Below are 20,295 nucleotides of genomic sequence, written 5' to 3' on the forward strand. Positions count from 1 at the left end.
TATTCAAGAGACTAAAATCCATTTCTTCATTTTCAAAAAACAATCTGTTAGTATACTAGTTTTTTTGGGTTTTTTTAAGTTTATCGTTTGAAAGACAGTAGATTAATTTCAACAATTATGCTTTTCTGGTAATTTTTCCATAGCGTAAAACGCACAATGCTTATCCGCTTTAGGTTTCGAGCGTTCAAATTCTGAAAAATACGACATTAAACCAGCGCAACGAGAGGTGGAAAGGACTAAGCGCAAAATTTAATATCTACGAAAACAAAAATTGGTTAACAGTACCTTGTATCGTAATGACAGCTGAAATTACCTAACTCATAGGGAAGTTTTAAAAGGGGGAAGTCCATAAATAAAGACAAAAGTAGTAGACCGCTGTTCGAAAGTCATAAATCGATTGAGACAAAACCAAATCCGGGTTACAAACTAAAACCGAGGGAAACACATCAAATTTAAGAGGAAAACAACAAAATAGAAACACTGAAGTGATCAAAAATCAAACGACAATGCAACACACACAGAAACGAACAATAAGATAACAACTGCCATTTCCTGACTTGGTACAGGATATTACAAGAAAAAATGTCGGGTTGTAGCTGTTTTTGTTGCTAGCCAAACCTCACACTTTTATAGGAATGTTAAATATAACACTACAATGACATCATTACAGGACAGGAATACAGTACAAATAAATGCAAGAACATTCAGGACAGAGAAATACACAAATAAACAACAAATTTATATTATCTAAATCTGACAATGACATCAACAAACATTTTTTTGTAGTTGATTGTACATAAAAAAAATAATGGCGTACTAGTATACACATTCCCGATAAAATGCAAATTAGAAAATAAAATATAAGGTGGAACAAACTCAGTGTCTTCCGTAAAACTTTCTTAGAAACAATTTAAAGCTTAGCAATGAGATCAATTGTACACATATCCTTTTTGACATATCATTAATTAGTCAACCGACTCAAATGTAGGCTTTATGTCAAATATGAAGCATACATAACTATATGTGTGTTATCCTTGTTTTTAAGTGTAATGGGCTATGACCTATAATGGTTTACTTTTATAAATTGTGACTTGGATGGAGAGTTAAAAAGTGAAAGCGTGACAGACAGAAATTATTTGTAATAATGTATATTGGAATAAAAGTTAATTTAAAAAAAAAGAAAGTTGTCTCATTGGCACTCTTACCACATCTTCCTATATCTATATACTCAGTAAACAAAGTTTCATACTATTATGCTACTCAATAAAAAAAAAATCCGCACCGTGAGTGATAATGGTAATAATATAGCAAAAACAAATCTTTATATATTTTTATTTAATGTCAAACATTTTACTTTGTACAAACGACACAAAGAACATCTGCTTCATTTGTATATGGAGGACATCTTAAACTGCCACATTTGGTTCGGAGAGCATAAAACAATGCGCCCTCTTCACTTCCATTTTTATTGTCCAGGGGTTCTGCATTGATGTCCACACAGGCGAAGTCCTGTCTATAATGAATTTTATGATCACTCATCAGATAACCATAATATTCTGAGTTCCATCCCTTATAACAAGTCTTTCGACCTAATAAAAAAATGTATAGGCAAGTATTATATTTAAAAGTGGTAGCTATTTCTAAGTCAAAATGGTAAGGTACGGAGTTTAAGTATTAGTTTGCGGTTTGTGCGTTTTTTGTAAATACTTATTTGGTAGCAATTATATAACCATACATAAAATTAGAATTGAAAAAGTAAACAATTGCAGTCACAATGATTCATTCACAAAAATAATGTTTTACAAACTCAAAATATTAGTTTTCTTTATTTTTTAATCAGAATTTTCATATAAAGTCATCTTTAACATGTGATCAGAGACCAAGTGGTCTGATACCTTACATAATTAGTCATTTAAAAACACCTAGAATGATATGTAGAATGCAGGATAATGCATGAAGGCAAAAAAGAAAATTAAGAAGGAGGGGGCTCCCATTCTCATTCCACATTATTAGAAATAAATGTGAGTCTGTGTTCTATAAGCATAAAGGTAAACATGAATTCACAATCATATTATATAAATATAAATTGAAAAAATCAATTGTATATTCCAAATAAAATTATGAACTCAAGTCTAAATAGTTTATAGTTTATCTAATTAACCAATACATGTGCAAACTGACATTTCATATCATATTTTTCAGGAATGATACATGTAGGAATTTGTGTCGCACATTTCAACAATTTCCTTAATGGATTGAATGTACTTTCTATGAATTCATCAGCCATACTTAAAGAAAAAGGAGAATTAAACTGGAAAGAAAATATTTGCAGTTGCAAAAGAATCCTGTAAATAAAGTCAAAAGAAGAAACAGTTTTCAACATGGTTAATTTAATGAATAATTAGAAGGTAATTAAACCTTTAGTCATATAATTTCAAAGTATTTTTTGATAATTTTCCTAAGTAGATATATAAAGTATAACGAGGACCATAATTATATTCATATTTGCACTTAAGCAGTCATAAAAATGAATTAACAGATCTTGGTAATAATTTCAAGTTTAGGGTCAATATTTCAAATCAATTTTGTGGTAAAGCATTGTTATATATGTTACAGTGAATTTGTATAATCAGTGATTATGTAGAATCCCTGAAATTTTCAGGGATAATGTAGAATCACTGGCTAGTTTAGGGATTATATATAATCACTAAAATTTTCAGGGATTGTGTATAATCACTAGAAAAAACGTCAGGGATTCTACATAATAAGTGAAATGAAGAAATAGTTTTATTTATAAAGAAAATGAATAAAATTGAAATTATTTATTCTATAAAATCAAATGTTAAGCACAATATATCAAAATGATAACCCAATTTTTTTTAAATGTTAGGCACACTACATGAAAATGTGAAAAACAATATATCAAAATAATATGCTTCACATCTGTTATTACCACAATATCCACATTTTAGAAAACCTTTTCCTGCACATATCGAATCAGATTTTAACGACATGCCTAAGTGAAATAAAGTGTTCAGTAAAACATCTGAAGGTTCCCCCCAAAAAAGATAGGAATTGGCAACCTTGAACCGGTTCGAGCAAGAAAGATACCATGTTTTGTAGTCAGGTGATACCCTTTTTCAGACTTTTTTTTAAACAATTGTCATTATGTTTTTCGGGTTCCCTTTTCCTTTTTTACCATGTGGAATTGCTATGAGAATATTACACCAAATGCAAGCTGCCTCTAAAATTTGTTTCTATGTGTCAATCCTAAGTTCTGCCTGTTTTTCCTACATTTAGATGCCTAAGTTCTCACAGTTTGAATGTCTTTTTCATTTAAACAACAACAAAAACACACACAAAACAGATGTTCCATAATCTTTTTCACCATTTGCTTTACATGTATCACAAATAACATGCTTTGTGGTTTAAAAATAGTGCAGAAATAAGGCCGTTAGTTTTCTCGTTTGAATTGTTTTACATTGTCATTTCTGAGCCTTTTATAGCTGACTATGCGGTATATGGACTTTGCTCATTGTTGAATCCGTACGGTGACCTATAGATGTTAATTTCTGTGTCATGTTGGTCTCTTGTTGACAGTTGTCTCATTGGCAATAGCACCACATCTTCTTTTTTTACCTGAATATTCATTTGACGCTGGCTTTTAATAAACAAACAATACATGTAAAGCTATTGCTATAAAGGGAATGTTGATATTATTAATTTTGAAGTCTTCAACTTTATCTCGAAACCCTGTGTTGGTAATATCTTTTAGATCATCCTCTGTGTTTAAAAGCAAAATTATTTCATCTGGCAAGGTCTATATTATTTTTTATATCAAGCAAAGGATCATTAAATTATTCATAATCCCTGAAATCATATTAGGGAATTTGTAGAATAATTATTAAAAAGTTCAGTGATTATGTAAAATCGCTGGTCATTTTCAGGGATTATATATAATTACTAATGGTTTTAGTAATTCTACATATTCCCTGAAAAATCAGGGATTCTACATAATCCCTGATTATACAAATTCACTGTAACATATATACTTGAAGACTTTCATGTATAAAACATGACAGAATTTGTTTCAACAAAAATATTGAACTAGAATTAGTTACATTTGTATTTATTAAATTAAATCTATATTAATGTATAATTTCAACAAATTTAATGAAACCTATTTGGTTTTGAAAGCCTTTATACATATTATTATTACACATTTCATTGTTAACAGCCTGAGTTTCCAGTTAATTTTAAATGTAATATGTTTTAGCTATAATATTTGAACACTGCATGCACTTTCATTTATATATTTGTTATCACTTTTTTTCATTAGGTTGAAGCTAGTTTTGTTGCAGAATTGCAAATGTTTGGTACTGGTTGAAACTATGAAAGTAATACAGGTAAATTTAAAGAATTTAAACTTTAACTTTATTAATAGAAAAGATCTTCCCAAATGTCAAGGTGAAAGTGGACATTGTAGATTCTAAACACCCATGTGAAAGCAACAGTCTTCTATGGTGAGAGGATGCCATACTTAGCATTAATGCTCTTGTTATTATATGGAATATGGCTTTTTTTATCATTATTTTTACTATTTTGATATTCAACAACCAACATTGATAACAAGTAATATAAAACTCTCACTTTTTATGAATCCTATATCATATTAATTTACTTATTTAATTAGGTCTTTCCACTTTTCTGTGGAAAGACCTATTGTTTTTCTTCTGATTATTTTTTTTTTTTTTTTTTTCTTCCGCCTAATTTTGTTCTTGCGATAAACATTTGTTTCGCAATATGTCGCTTAGATATTTTGTATATGATATCGAACAGTTTATGCGCTTTTGAAATTTACCCTGCGTAAACGAATACTTTTCTTTGTAGGAGTTATCTCCCCAAACACTGTTTTCCTTGTTAGCGCATCTCCTTCGCAACCGTAAAAAATTACGACAAATTTATTTTACAAAATTGCTCGTTATATCCTTGGCATGATTTGTCCTATTTTGACGGAAGCGATATGACCGCTCCATATGAGAGTTATTTCCCCTTATGCATCTGATATAAGTGATATGAATTTCTATCTTATAAATCATAAGTGATAGAGACCTAGGATCTTTTGATTTGACGTCCTTGGTCCCAAAAAATGAAAATTAGGTCAAGGTCAAAGGTCAAGGTCATATTCTTATATTTGAATTTGGCTTATTTTCACTTATATCCAAAGACTGTATAAGATATCAACAAATTATTTTTACTAAATTGTTAGTTGCGACATGTCGTAAGATGTAAATTTTGATTGCAAGCGTACGTTGAATGTAAAAGGGAGTTTTCTCCCCTCTTGTATTTAAAAATACGCGTTTGGTGATATAACTCATTAACTAAATATAATTAAGACCTATGGTCTTTTGATTTGAGGTCCTTGGTTTATGACCTTGAAATTGATTTCAAGGTCATAGCTTTATTTGACGTTCTACATTTTGACCTTTGCTTTTATTCTATATGTTTACATGATAAAGATATACAACTTTTAGAAAAAGGTATCAAACCATTTAACCTTGAAAAAAACAACCGGAAGTGACCTTTTGTAAACCGGAAGTAGCTATTTTTTTGTACTTTATTAATATAAAAGTATATAGAACCAGATATTTTTGGAATTAGTGTCAAGTAAATATTCAAATATAATCGGAAGTAACATTTTTCAAACCGGAAGTAACAAATTATCTCCCTTATTTAAAAAAAAATGTATGGAAACAATATATTTTTGGAATCAGCTTACTAGGAGCTATCATTTGACGATTGAAATGACATTTTAAACTTAGTTTCACAATTTTTCATATCAAAATACATTGTTTTGATGGAAAGACCTTCAATTGTTCTCTGAACAATTGGTTTTTAATTTTTGTTATATTTGTTTTCAATTGTAGGTCTCATGGTTATCATTTAACAGCAGGTTATTAGCAGCAGTTTTGTAGAAAAATGAAGGATGACTGTCAATGGTAAATACATACATTTTAGGATAATTACATGTAGTTACCTTTGAAAAAAACTTAGGTTTCATTTGAGACTTTTTAATTTGATAAAGGTGTTTTGCAGGCATTTATAACATTTCTTTTTGGACAATATATTTAGTAGACTCAACTACAAAATGTAGGATCATGTAAACTTGTACACAGATGTCACTGACCTACATTTTCCACTTCACTGACTTTGGTTACATTAAACATCCAATTTCATATACAACAAATGTATATCTCAGCAACTAAAAGGTGTCAGACCATGCAAACTTATATATACACTCTCAGAGTCTCAGTAACTCAGCTTCCAGGCAAAAGAAGATCACAGTGATCGAAATTTTACACTATTGATTTGTACTTTATTTTATAATTTAAATACAAAGTATATTATCAAGACTGCCACTGGTTCTTATGTGCCACAATTCTGACAATGAAGATAACTATGTGATGTAGATAACTTCTGTTTATTTCAAACTTGGTCACATGCTGTATATGTATTTTTTTACCAAAAAAGAACAGTTCAACTGTATTGATTTAAGGTTTATGGTAAAGGTCACACCAATTAAATATACATGTGTACCTTGAATTTGCATTAGACCCTATAATACTCCCTATATCATTTATATTGTCAATTATTGCATTCCAAATTGCCATTGTACACAAAACAAAAACCACTAAAAAGGATGGCCATCATATGCAAATGCAATATAAAATGCATACCCATCAGCTGACCTAATTATTGCAATCACTTCAAAAACCTGGCCATATATCATATTATAAAACTCTTAATGAGTACCTTTGTTAGTCAGGTATAATATAATCTTTTTAAATTTATGTTGTAATGCATGATTGGATTAATTTTGCACTCACTGAAATATTATATAGATTTAGTAGTTTATTAGTATATATTACACCTTTTCATTACAAATAAATAAATTGAACTTTCAGGTAAATGCAGCAATAGAATGTTCCCTTGGAAAATTTATGCAGAAAATTTGGGAAAGTATGAATAAGAAATTAGAGAGGCAAACAGACAACCTGAAAACAGATTTTAAAAGAAGAGAATTGCCACTAATAGTAATATGATATATCTGACTGGGAGCAACATGTACTATTCAATATGGAAGGATTGACAATTTTGACTGAGAACAAAGTGAACTCTAATAATGCTATGACTATCAATAAGTACTTGACTGCATCAGAGGAGTAAACTATTTACATATTTGTAAATATAACAGTTATATGTTTGCTTGATTATTGAGGCATTCAAAATAAAGAAAGTTGAAAAACCTTTGAAAAAGTTATTATTTCATCATTTTTTGGTTATGTTACTATGACAACTGAAATATATAATGTATTATCATTATGCTTCATCAAACTTAAATCATTAACTGAGGAAAAGGTGACAAAGTCTTTTTTAATCCATTTACTTGCATGACTGTTACCTAACTTCTGAGTAATTTATTTTGCTCATTTAAGACCACAGTAATGCTAATATAAGCTGCATTACAATGTATCATAATATTTGTTTACATTTACATAGAAGCCATGTGTTGTTGCTCTGAAATCATGGTACTTGATCTGCCATTGTATGTTAAGTTGTTAATCTTGCACATCAGAACAATGCAAAAACTTGAATTTTCCAACTTCATGTCCTGTTGCCATGGTAACCGTTGTTCATAGAAACCAAAAAATTGTTCTCATATGATTGCCTTGTGAAACTGTATTATTCTGTGTTAGTTTAACAAAGGATATGACAACATATGTCACACTTTGATTACCAATGATGAAAGATATACAAAAAACTGCTGTTGATCACTGTTTCTTTAGGGGTCACAAAAACGTTTTTCGGGGAAAAAATAGTCTGGTGACCCATATTTTTTTTTATTTCTTTTTAAAGCTCATTGTTATGACCATCTTATGTCAAATTAAAAAAAATATTCAATGGACCATTTTTTTTTAAATTTAAGAAAAATAAAAAATTTTAACAAAATCTGTGTTTTTTTTTGTGGAGCAGTGTTGATGAAATTAGAGCCGAAATCAATGAAAATGAATAAAACTGCCATTATTTGTGTTTTATTTACATTTTAAATAATATTTTTGTAATAAATGAAGAACAAACCTTTCAAAATACTTTCAAATGCTTAAAAAAAATCTAGAGTTTCTACATCAGGTATGTATTTATGCATACACGTGATGTACCAACTTTGGTGACCGTTACCATGGAAACGAGTCTGGTGACATACTATTTTTAACTCAAATTTTCATAGAGGCCATTGCATAGTATATGTATGCAAATTTTAAGAAAAATTCAATGGTGAAAAAAAATTTGCTATATCTGTAGGGATCCACCTTAAGTCATCTGTGTGGTTAAACATAAAATCTTTTTAAGATTTATACTAGTTATTGTCATCCGTTTTTCAATAATATTGTTCACAAAACCCCAAAATTTTCTAAGATGGTATGTCGTTTTATTCTTAAACGTATGTTAGGAAATTTAAAGTCATCAACCACTTTGAAAACAAAACTCTTCGATAATTTCCAAAAGTCATAGATTGTGTAAATTCTTGTAAATAAAAGATTGATTGTTCATAATTTCAGGCAAATTACAACTAGTTAATGTACCTGGTATCATCAGGACAGCTGATCGTCGTTGTTGATAGCATACAGCACATGGCACTTCCTGTTTGTACATACTTTCTGACCATCCTGACGGTTTGGATGACGAACTAAGTTTATATTCACTACCATATACCTGATCATTGCTATATGCTTGGTGCGGTCCATTCTCTGGATCATTAGGGAGACATAAATAGTTCACGCCGCCTCCTTTATTTGTATATAAATTTCCACCGACTTGACCTTAAATCAATATGTGTTCAAGCTTAACAACGATAATGATGTACAACTGGTTTACTTAATACCTTTTCAATATGTTAAGCATGATTAAGGTATTTCAGATGTGTTTCTATGGTGCCATTATTTTTTTTTTGTTATTCAGAATAGTATTCACATATAACAACAGAATATGTTCAATAACACTTAAGATACCTTCTGGTTTATGACTATCAAAGAATAATAATTTTGATAAACGCTATTCAATAAATATAATTCATGATATTGTAAAGTAACGCTGATAGAAATTGTTTTATTCACCTGTATACACCATTTCAGATCCTTTTGGACAACTTTTCTTTCCCCAACGCACATAAGTCACACCTGCAAATAAGAAACAGACTGCCGAATAACAAACAAATTAAACAACTATACCTGCTGCTATAACGGTTTAACATTTCAAAGATCTACTCACAAATATTCATAAATGAAAAATTATTGTTTCAATTCATCATATCAAAATTTTTATCAATGCAGGGTGCAACTTTTTAACTAAGTGTCATTATTTTTATTATTTTGGTGACGTACGTATTTTGATTGCCTACCATCACAAATTAAGAAAACTATCGTCAATTTTAACTTTGGTTTAGTATAAGGCTTTAATCCTATCAAATAAAAAATTAGTAAACCTGTATTTGATGTTTTTCCTGGCTTGGGATATTTCTCTTGTCTTGATGTATGCAAGTAATGTTTTATCATGTCTATCAGAGACTGGTCTGAAGCCGACAGGTCATAGTCTTTACAATCATGATTTTGGACAACTACGACAACAGTTGCTAGCGCAAGTATCACTAATGGAAAATACATATCAATTCTGCAAATGAAAATCAAAACTTGGTTTTCAATTATTTCAACTCTGAAATTTCTGCCTGGTTTTTTTTATCATTATTTAAAGTCTATACATATTTGTGTGTTAAAACTGTTTCTTATCACTGGGATAAATATACCTGGTGTATCTTATGAAATATCGTCCTTTGTTGTATTACTTGAAACAATTTGCTTAATTATGAACTACATTACATGGTTTGTATGTAAATATGTATGCGCATGCGTAGTTTTATTGGGTGGTTTCAAATAAATATTTATGGAAAAAACTTATTCACATACCTTTACGTCTTTTCGGTGTTAGTTTTAGATAAATATTGTAAATTGTTGCCTTGTGTTTATATACCGTCAACGAAAGGATAATGAGTGATTTGCGTGACTTGTAGTAGATATTGACATATCCGTATATATTCATGGATATGTATTTATTTCAAATATAGAAGACTAACATTAATGCATACTGAAAGACTTTTCAATTAGGAACTGCTTTTTTCTCACAGCGTACACGTCAGATGAAATTTAAGATCGAAGTTTTACATTTATTTTCTGAATTAAAGCAGTGTGTAATAGGGTTCTTGAACAGAATAAATGGATTAGTCAAGTTTGACATGTTTTATTCATACGACATAAATAAATTAACCCTGAAAGTACACAAATAACAAAACGTAAATACATAGACAGTACAGTGTACAAAGGGATATAACTCTAAATCATAAAACGGAAAGTACATGACTGTATAAAATACGATAAACTAGCTCTTTTCTGTAAGAATACAACCAATACGATTTAAGTGAATATATTATAAATATATGAATTCAATCAAACTCAATTATCAACCAAGTCAGGATTAAGTGCTACATTATGTCCAATTATGTTACGCTACTCATTCATAGATTTATGAATGAACTATTTCTTACTATAATGTTTACATGTTATAATTGACATACAGGTAACTACTATCCAGAAGACACAAAAAAATACATATACTGAACTAAAATTAAATAGACAAACACAGACAATACAGTAAACTAAAAATACATGTAACACTGATCTTACCATGTATATGGTACAAAGGTCTATCTCCGTATTTGGAAACATCACCAGATCAATAGAATATGAAGATATTCTGGTCCTGATTAAGGTTCATCATAACCTTTTGGCTAAAATGGCCGTATTTACACCCCAAATTTTACTCTGAGTACAGACTAACCTATACACCTGCAACAGTTTTAAGGGATGGCAGGAACTAGATATATAAATTTTAAATGCATTTTGTGTTTCAGAAAATTATAAACTTTTCTAGATTTTGCTATCCATTTTTGTTCGTTCCTGCAGAAGGTGCAAAGTGAAAACGATTGAGAAGCTCCCCTCATATAATCAATGTTGTGAGTAGTACTGATTTAAATGGACAATAGATGGACAATAGAGACACCTGTAAACAATAGGTGATTTAACAGGTTTAAACTGTGTAACTGAGTGGACCGTATCAAATGGAACTCGGGTGTTTGTTTATTTTGCTATCTTCTGCAGACTGGAAAAAAATGAACATCAAAATCCAGGTAAGTTTTTTAATTTTCTGAAACGTAGACTTCATATAACTTTTATATATCTAGTTCCTGCCATGCCTTAAAACTTTCCTGGATGTACCAGCTTTTCTGTACTCATAGTAATTTTGCAGGTGTAAACACGGCCATATTTTTCAATTCCTTATGATGAACCTTAATATGGAATAAGTGTCCAGAATATTAAACTATATAACTATTTAAATATGACTGCTACATGTAAAGCTTTCTCTCAAGGTATATCAAAAAGAGTGGCAAAAAACTATGAACTTAATGACTGTGACCAATAGTAGACAAGATAAAATGATACATGGCTGACTGAATAATGAACCAGAAAAATAGAGTAGAACTGTACTAAGATATAAGAGAATAGAAGAATTGATGAACTCTTAATAAACGTATAATAAAACTACTTATTAATATTAATTATTCTAAAAGAAAATAAATATTAATGCTAAACGCTCTACCACAAGTGCATTATAATTCTTTTAAATTTCTGGTTATAATGTACATATAATTGCTGTGTTGGTCATACAGAGTGAGGAAGATTCTTCGTTAAACTTATGTCGAGCTGTAGGTTTTTCACTGAATAAATTCCCTGGTTATCCAGTGACTAATACACAGGGATATTCGGCCAACTGCTGTAGGTCGAGTAATTTGTCACAACAGCAAAGAAAAGTGCAATAAAGATCTTATTTAAAAAAAAAAGAAGGTTTTTCTTTTCCTTTCCTTTCTTAGTATTTGTGAGTTTGTCTGTTTGCTTTCCCATTGACTATTATCTCAAATCTTGTCTACAATCATACCTTTACATCACAAGTCGCTGAATGTTTATTTTACCGACAATAATGTACAAGACCGGAAACAGTTGAAGTGGTACATGACCAAAAACATAATAATAATTCGCTTTTAGTGGCCAATATGGTTCCATTTTGTCAAAATGAGCTAAGAAACATTGATGATTAATTAGTTACTTGCAAGTGAATAATCGAACCTCATTGAATCCGTATTCATGTGAACTTCATTTAACCCCCTAGCTAGAGATTTATAACGTATGCATTGTGCGTGTTGAGTTATTTAAAGGAAAAGAATGTCAACATTGAAAGTGAAACAAAGGTAAATCATTTGATTAACTGAATCGATCCACAAAACATCATTCTTATACAGGTAAAAACGATGATTAACATTTATTTTTAATCTATAATATGAAACTAAACATACATAGAAAAATCCAATTGCATGAGTCCAGTTACTATTTATATCTATATTTATGTCTATATCGCTTATATGGTCATCAGAGGTTTAGATGGTGTCTAGACTAACATACACACGACACGAAGTTACATATTCTCGAGACCGTGCCTTGTAAATTGTTTATTTAAAACTTTTTCTGCTGTGGATAAATGTTTTGTATTGTTATAAATCACATGAAAATTTGAGTCAAATCGATTAACCTGAATTTTACAGCTCGTGACCCTTTAAAGAACTTCTGTTAATATTTGACCTATCATCATGACCACGCAATATGTGACCCATTCATGTACCAGTGTAGCCAAATCTCGACAGTAATTATTTTGCTATTTATACGACTTTTAAAAACACTTTAAGGACGTTAAATTCCTTTTTTTGTGTCCACAACATAAAAACAGTTTGGTGGATAAATGAAGGAAATAATCGGAATAGAAATTAGTTCGTGTACGTTTTTGAGGCTGACGAGTAAAATATTAATGCAAATTTACTATTCACCTTAAAACCATTTTCGTAATAATCTAAAGTTTTTTTAAACATTTGCGGTTAGTATTTCTACGTTCTTACTGAAAGTCTTCCCCCACATGTTATTACGCATTTGTTAGTTTGGCCCCAACTGTCGTTGCTTCAATATGATTCTTCACCTTTCTTAAAAAGCCAAGTGAGTTTCTTAATCACTTTAACACCCTTTGCTCTGCTTCGTCCGTTTTCTTCAACACAAATCGTCTCCTCTACAACTACCAGGCAAAATTTAACTGAACTTTGCCAAAACCGTCATTGGGGTATCCAAAAATCCCACTGATCATCCACCATGGTTAAATAGTATGAGCGTATGGGTTTCAGGCCAATTATACATCAATGATTATAAAAAAGAAGAGTGGTATGATTATCAATGAGACAACTCTCCACAAGAGACCAAATGACACATAAATTAACAACTAAAGGTCACCGTACGACCTTCAACAATGAGCAAAGACCATGCTGCATAGTCAGCTATAAAAGACCCCAAAATGACAAAATTAATGTTAAACAATTCAAACAGAAATTAATTTGTCAGAGCAAAAATGCTTACAATCAAAACTTTCTAATGATTGTTATGTGATGATTCCCAATAAAAATCGAGTTTAATCTTTTTTTATAATTTTTCCTATTATCTAGAAATCTATAAATGTTTGAGAGAAACATTATATACAAACATTATCAGCAAAACAAGATCTACAAATAAGTCAAATGACCGAAATAGGACGAAAACTTCTTATTTGTATGTTTGCCCTTGGATAATGACTTTTTTACTTTTAAATGTTTTACGTTTTTGCTTTTTTTTTGCGTTTTGCCTAATTTCTTAAAAACTGTAATATAAAGGTGTAACACCACTAATTCAGGCCCAGCCAGAAAGCACATACCGGGCCTGAAAGCACATACAAGAAAGTAGTACATATTTAACACAAAATAGTTCCTACGCATGAGTGTAACTTTCAAAATATGTAGAATATTTAGGTATTTTTGGTATCAAATGAAAGCTGAAGGACTGGTGATCATTGTAGAACACTTTTGGACTTTTAATTTTGAATAGTAAAAAAACTGCACCAAATTTTAAAAAGAGGGTACATTTTGTCTGTTTGTCAGATCTGAAGTACCTGTTTTGGTACATCTGAAGTTCCGGGAACCAGTTCTTTCTTATATGCAATGTAAGGTATGTTGATTTTTTCAGTACAAGACACCATAAAGTGTTGCTTTGAAATGCAATGATTGCCACTTTATTTGAATTTAAAATAAAAGAGGTGTGCCTGCTTGAAACGGAGGAATTTAACATAGAAAGCATTAATGGGACCATGAATTAGTGGTGTACTTCCTAAAGATAGATAGATAGAAACTTAAATAAGCGGAGAGCAAGACAAGATCTGCAGATAAGTTAGATGACTAAAATTAGCATAGGACTTCTTATTAAAGTAATTGCCCTTTAAAGGCGACATATTATCCATTTTTGTTTTACGTTTTTGTAAATAGATATCTTATAAACTATAATAATGATGTGTAGATATATTCTTAAATAAGTAAAAATTTACACCAAGACAAGGTCTGGTATTTGGTTTAATGGCCGAAATAGCCAGTCGACTCTTTATTGGAGGAATTGAATGCTCTTTGATGACAATTGCAAACACTCTTTTAGTGATTTGCCTTATATCTTGAACAATATAATAGACAAAACCAACCGATATTAAGATCTATGAATAAGTTAACATTGCGAAATCGACAGTAGTCTCTTTTTTTGGAGTTTTTACTCGTTTATTACTTAACTTTAATACTTTTTTCCACATTTTGTTTTTTTCGTGTTTGCCAATAATCTTAATTTTTTTGAAAGAAATATAAGACTTTAATCGACAAAAATTATCCGTAACACAAGTTCAACAAATAAGCCAAACTATGCGGATATCTTAAGTAGACTCCTTATACGAATGATTGCTCTTAAGGAAAAATTGTGTATCCATTTTGATGCAAAATTAAAGACGATAGAGAGAAACTGTTGATAGACAAACATTATCTAATGTTATTTGAAAAATGAATTTCTAAATGTATATGAGTAGCACCTTCTTCAAGATCATAGTCATTCTCTTTAAGATCGCATGACTATGTTTTATTTATTTTTGTGAAATAATCATGGTTTCCATTAGGTCAAACCAAATCAATTCCCTGTATTTTGTTAAAGAGGGGCGAAAGATACCAGGGGGACATTCAAACTCATAAGTCGAAAATAAACTGACAACACCATGGCTAAGAAGAAAAAAGACCAACAGACAAACAATAGTACACAAAACACAACATTGAAAAGACTGAGTAGCATGAACCCCATCGAAAACTAGGGGTGATATCAGTTGCTCTGACGACGAGGATATGCATTTGTATGAAGATATATATACACAGACATATCGGTGGAATGATATCTATTGTGGATGTCAAAATTATGATTTATTGCTAATTCATCAAGTTAATATATAAAAGGGTCATAGATTCAACTTGTTTTTGAGATATAAGCCACTGAAAATTTGGAAAAAAATGATTCTCTCTAGATTTTCATATAATTAAAATTGGCACCTTTTTTCTTTCAAAAACTATATGACTTTTTAAACTATATGTATTAAGATTATGAAAAGAAAAGAAGGTGCACGCAGGCAAATTTTTTTAATGACACCACACGAATAAAATCAGAGGATTTCAAACATCTAACAAAATGTCCAAAACAAGACAAGTAAACATTCTTAAAGGGACGGTGCGTTAGAATGAAATTGATGTATCCTGTGTGTTTTCATCACTTGTACCATACATAGCATAAAGTTTTCCCGTCATGATTATTTCCAGTCTTTCATTTAAAATGTCAATCACAACGACAGTGTCAATCTAAACCGTGAAAATTTATCTGGACAGGTCAATTTCAACTATGGTCATAGGTTATTCAGCTTTAATCATGTAGGGATCGAAAGTGCGATGGGGTTAAAGTGCGATGGTTTGCCGTTTTGTCTAACGACATAGACGCAAAATTTCGTGTTTGAGATGGCGATCCGAGATGGGACCATGGTAAAGCGACTATAAAAGGACAAACCACGGGTCCCGACAATAAATATTATATTTCCTCCAGTTGCATTCCGTATTCTCATTAACAGCAGGCGAATATATTTGTTGCTATCTTGTGTTGTTGTGACCATGCAAGTAGTACTTTAAATTCAAATAGCTTCCTCGTTATATTAGTATTTAAAACGAGTACTGGTTTGAATGGACAATAACCTAAAAAAAAGTTGCATATATAGCATCTAAAGTGGTCAATTTCTAGACGCTTGTATATACATTGGATTTTTTTCTCCAAGCTTATTTACAAAGTAAACAACAACGTTTCAGTTATGTAACGTCATAAAGTAACTTTTAATGTGATTTTCTAAAAAAAAAAAAAAACACGAAAAGCTGCTCCTAACAAACAACTTGATTTCTACATAGACACGAAAACATAAAAAAAAAAAATAGGCAATGTAAGCCATCGCATTTCTGTGTAGCTATTAACAAGATACCGTCACAATGCCACCATCGCACTCCAGCGTCCAACCATCGCACTTAATAGTCCTACACATGTGTAGAGTGTTACTTGATATATATATATGTAGATATATGTTGGATGAATTACTTTACATTAAATATAGCATCTGCATTGCAGTGCGACCATTCATTTAACAGAGTCATTTGTATTTAATAGCCTGTTTCAATGACGCGTTCACATAGTGTCAAATATATGCTTTGATATATGCTTTAATAGATGCTTTAATATAAAAGTCCCAATTGGGTGGTGTTACATCTTACAAAGTCTATCCAAATTATTTTTGCAAAAAAATCCGCTTAAGCCGGTGTTAGAGGCCGTTTTAAACTTGCAGTGAGGTGAAAGTTGTTTGCTCTGTGTTGAGATCTCAATTGACTTTGAGATACTGACCAGCAATAAAAGCGATTTTTGTACGTTTTTATTTTTGGTTGCACATTTACTGATTTTGTGTCATGGATGGATATCCCATATTCTTTGTTTTTCTATTTTTTTGACGATTAGTTTATACCAGTTGAACCCAAAAGAAACATTCCCCTTGTTCAATTCTTCACTTTACGAACGTAATATAAAGGGATATACTTTTGACATTAAAACTGATCCTACAGTGCTTACGAAATAGGAAGAATGACTGATGTCAATGGTACATACGTTTTACTATCACCATCACGAATTAACCCACTGGAAGACTGGAACGATGAATTTATGTCTTAACAAACAAGCGATCTGATATCACTGTATTAGATTTTTATATTTCAAAAAAGTGAGGTCAGTGCAAACAAAATCTATTTTTAACGATTGTCGCCTTACCCTATTGTGACATTTTAACTGGATTCGAATGCGAAAGATGCGTGCATACCAGGAGGCGTTCATCCGGTTGACGGTAGCCTGCCTCCCTCCTTTTTGGAGTTCATTCGATGCCCTTTGTATTTATTTATTGATTTGTATCTTCTTACTCGATTTACGAGATTTGAACATCTGTAAAATACTGTTAAATCATTTCAACCTTGTATTATATATAATAAAAAAGATATATATATAAAAGGGAACATACGAAAGATCATGCGTCTGTAACAAAATAGTTGCCAGATGGTTGATTTAATTGATAATAGATATCAGTAAACAAGAACAGTAGACATTTCTATTACAAACAGACTTCAATTCATAACTTTTTTCTCCGATTTATATGAAAACGCCGTTTTTCAATAAAACACCCATCACATAGGTCTAGAGTGACAGTGCGTGTTAGGTATCCTAAGCAGAACACATTTTATCATTGCAATCAAAATATCAAAATTATGTATCTATTTTTTTTTAATAATTTTGCAAAGTTATTGCCTTCCTGTATGACACGCCGTTTTTATATTTATTCAAATTTGAAGATATCTTATTTATTTAACAAGATATCTTATTAAGTATTAAGATATCTTTAATTTTTATAAGATATCTTATTTAATTTGAAAGTAAATAAGATATCTCTATTAGTTTATAAGATATCTCTATAAGTTAATAAGATATCTCTATAAATTAATAAGATATCTTATAAAGTATATAAGATATCTTACTTCTTTATAAAGATATCTTTTAAATACATACTTTATAAGATATCTTATTAATTAATAGAGATATCTTATAAACTAATATGGATATCTTATTAACTTATGGAGATATCTTATATATTAAATAAGATATCTTTATAACCAATTAAATAAGATATCTCTATAGGTTAATAAGATATCTCTAAAAGTTTATAAGATATCTCTATTAGTTTATAAGATATCTCTATAAGTTAATAAGATATCTCGATAAGTTAATAAGATATCTCTAAAAGTTAATAAGATATCTCTAAAAGTTTATAAGATATCTGTATTAGTTTATAAGATATCTCTATAAGTTAATAAGATATCTCTATAAGTTAATAAGATATCTCTATAAATTAAGATATCTTATAAAGTATATAAGATATCTTACTTCTTTATAAAGATATCTTTTAAATACATACTTTATAAGATATCTTATTAATTAATAGAGATATCTTATAAACTAATACAGATATCTTATTAATTAATACAGATATCTTATAAACTAATAGAGATATCTTATTAACTTATGGAGATATTTTATTAAGTAAATAAGATATCTCTATTATTATCTATATAAAAGATATCTTATATAGTTAATAAGATATCTTATAAATTAATAGAGATATCTTATATTTTAAATAAGATATCTTATTTAATATATAAGATATCTCATTTTGTTATTAAGATAATCTCAATTAGTTTATAAGATATCTTATTTAACTAAATAAGATATCTCGAAATTGAATAAATATAATAACGGCGTGCCATATTCCTGTTATGAAAAAAACTCATAAAGACCGATTGAATTATCTTGGTGTATTTATATAAGGCAAAATCAAGTTTATTTTGAACATCCCACAATGCCTATCTCTACTATTGATTTAGTCACTGTATAAAATCTTTTATAACATACAGGGACGAGAACGAGACTTTTGGACGGCATGATTTTATATCAATGACATTATTTCTTCTTTTTATAAACCATGACTGTATATAGTAATAGTGTTTAAAAGATCCTACTTCCAATATCTGTTTCAATGAGGTACAGAGAAAACCTGGTAAAAGGTTTTCCTTGTAGCTGTAGTTGACTGGGTTGCTTTTGTAGCATGTTTCACAGCATGATGATGTGTTTTGATAAAAGTCAATACATATTTCCCTTTTAGTTCTCATATTACTTGATGTGCATGGATGATTGTGTCTTTTCTGTTGACAATAGTTTGTTTTCTCGTGTTCCACTATTCTAAAGTTAAATATTTTTGATATACGTTATTTTGAAACAAAGGTTTGGATGAATATTCAGCTATTTTACGTTTAAATCATTCACAACTGTTTCAGAAACAGAGCAAAATATACAAATGGTACAAATTGAATCAAAAATCATGTTTCAAAGATAAACTAATGAAAAATGACAACGCCAAGGCTAAATATAATAAAAACGAAATAAAGGACTACCAACAATAACAAAACATTGAATAGCAAGATAAAGACCGAGCATCACGAATTGCAGTTCCTGTTGTACATGTAGCACCCGTCATGTTGCTCCAAGTATAAAGTAATAAGTCTCTTGTGAAAATGTATCAGTATAAGAAATTAAAGATGGGAATGGAAATAAACATTGAACCCAACATCCACATATTCCAACATCTTTATGTAATTCATTTCAACCGTTACTCCAGCAGATTAAGAAAATTTATGCAGTCAGTTTCAGTGATTTTCCAAAATATATTAAAACACCCTCATGAATGAAATATTTTTATTCCTTAATCTGTTGGAGTAACGGTTAAAAAGAATTACTTAAGGATCTTGGAATATGTGGATGTTGGGTTCCATTTTTATTTCCGTTTTTAATTGGAATATTTAAATCGTCTCTTTTGTTGGAAGTTAAGTTCTAAACCGACCTTCATGGTAAACTTTTAAATGTAAGTAAATATATGAGACAGACTTATCTGCATCTGTGTTATACTTCTTTCAAGTTCATATGGGTAGACGCAGTCACTATAGTCGCCAACCTTTTTCCCCATTTTTTTTTTAGAGTTTCTGTATTAACTCTACCTTATGAGAATACAGGAAATGGTAAAAAAAAAAACAGG

The 20,295-nt window shown here is 30.1% G+C and overlaps 1 protein-coding gene and 1 long non-coding RNA gene across 2 annotated transcripts; one reads left to right on the top strand and one right to left on the bottom strand.

Moving 5' to 3' along the window:
* Positions 1–1,316: 1,316 nt before the first annotated feature.
* Positions 1,317–10,035, bottom strand: LOC139480845 (short-chain collagen C4-like). Its single transcript, XM_071263745.1, has 5 exons — positions 10,020–10,035; positions 9,542–9,726; positions 9,174–9,236; positions 8,643–8,879; positions 1,317–1,589 (listed from the first exon to the last, which is right to left on the bottom strand). The coding sequence occupies exons 2-5, from the start codon at positions 9,717–9,719 to the stop codon at positions 1,351–1,353; spliced, it is 717 nt and encodes a 238-aa protein (XP_071119846.1). The 5' UTR covers positions 9,720–9,726; positions 10,020–10,035; the 3' UTR covers positions 1,317–1,350.
* Positions 4,284–7,447, top strand: LOC139482789 (uncharacterized). Its single transcript, XR_011654955.1, has 3 exons — positions 4,284–4,406; positions 5,928–5,999; positions 6,966–7,447. It is a non-coding gene; the product is annotated as an uncharacterized lncRNA (long non-coding RNA).
* Positions 10,036–20,295: the final 10,260 nt, after the last annotated feature.

Source organism: Mytilus edulis, chromosome 7 (assembly GCF_963676685.1).
Source record: "Mytilus edulis chromosome 7, xbMytEdul2.2, whole genome shotgun sequence".
In the NCBI taxonomy this organism is placed as follows: Eukaryota; Metazoa; Mollusca; class Bivalvia; order Mytilida; family Mytilidae; genus Mytilus; species Mytilus edulis.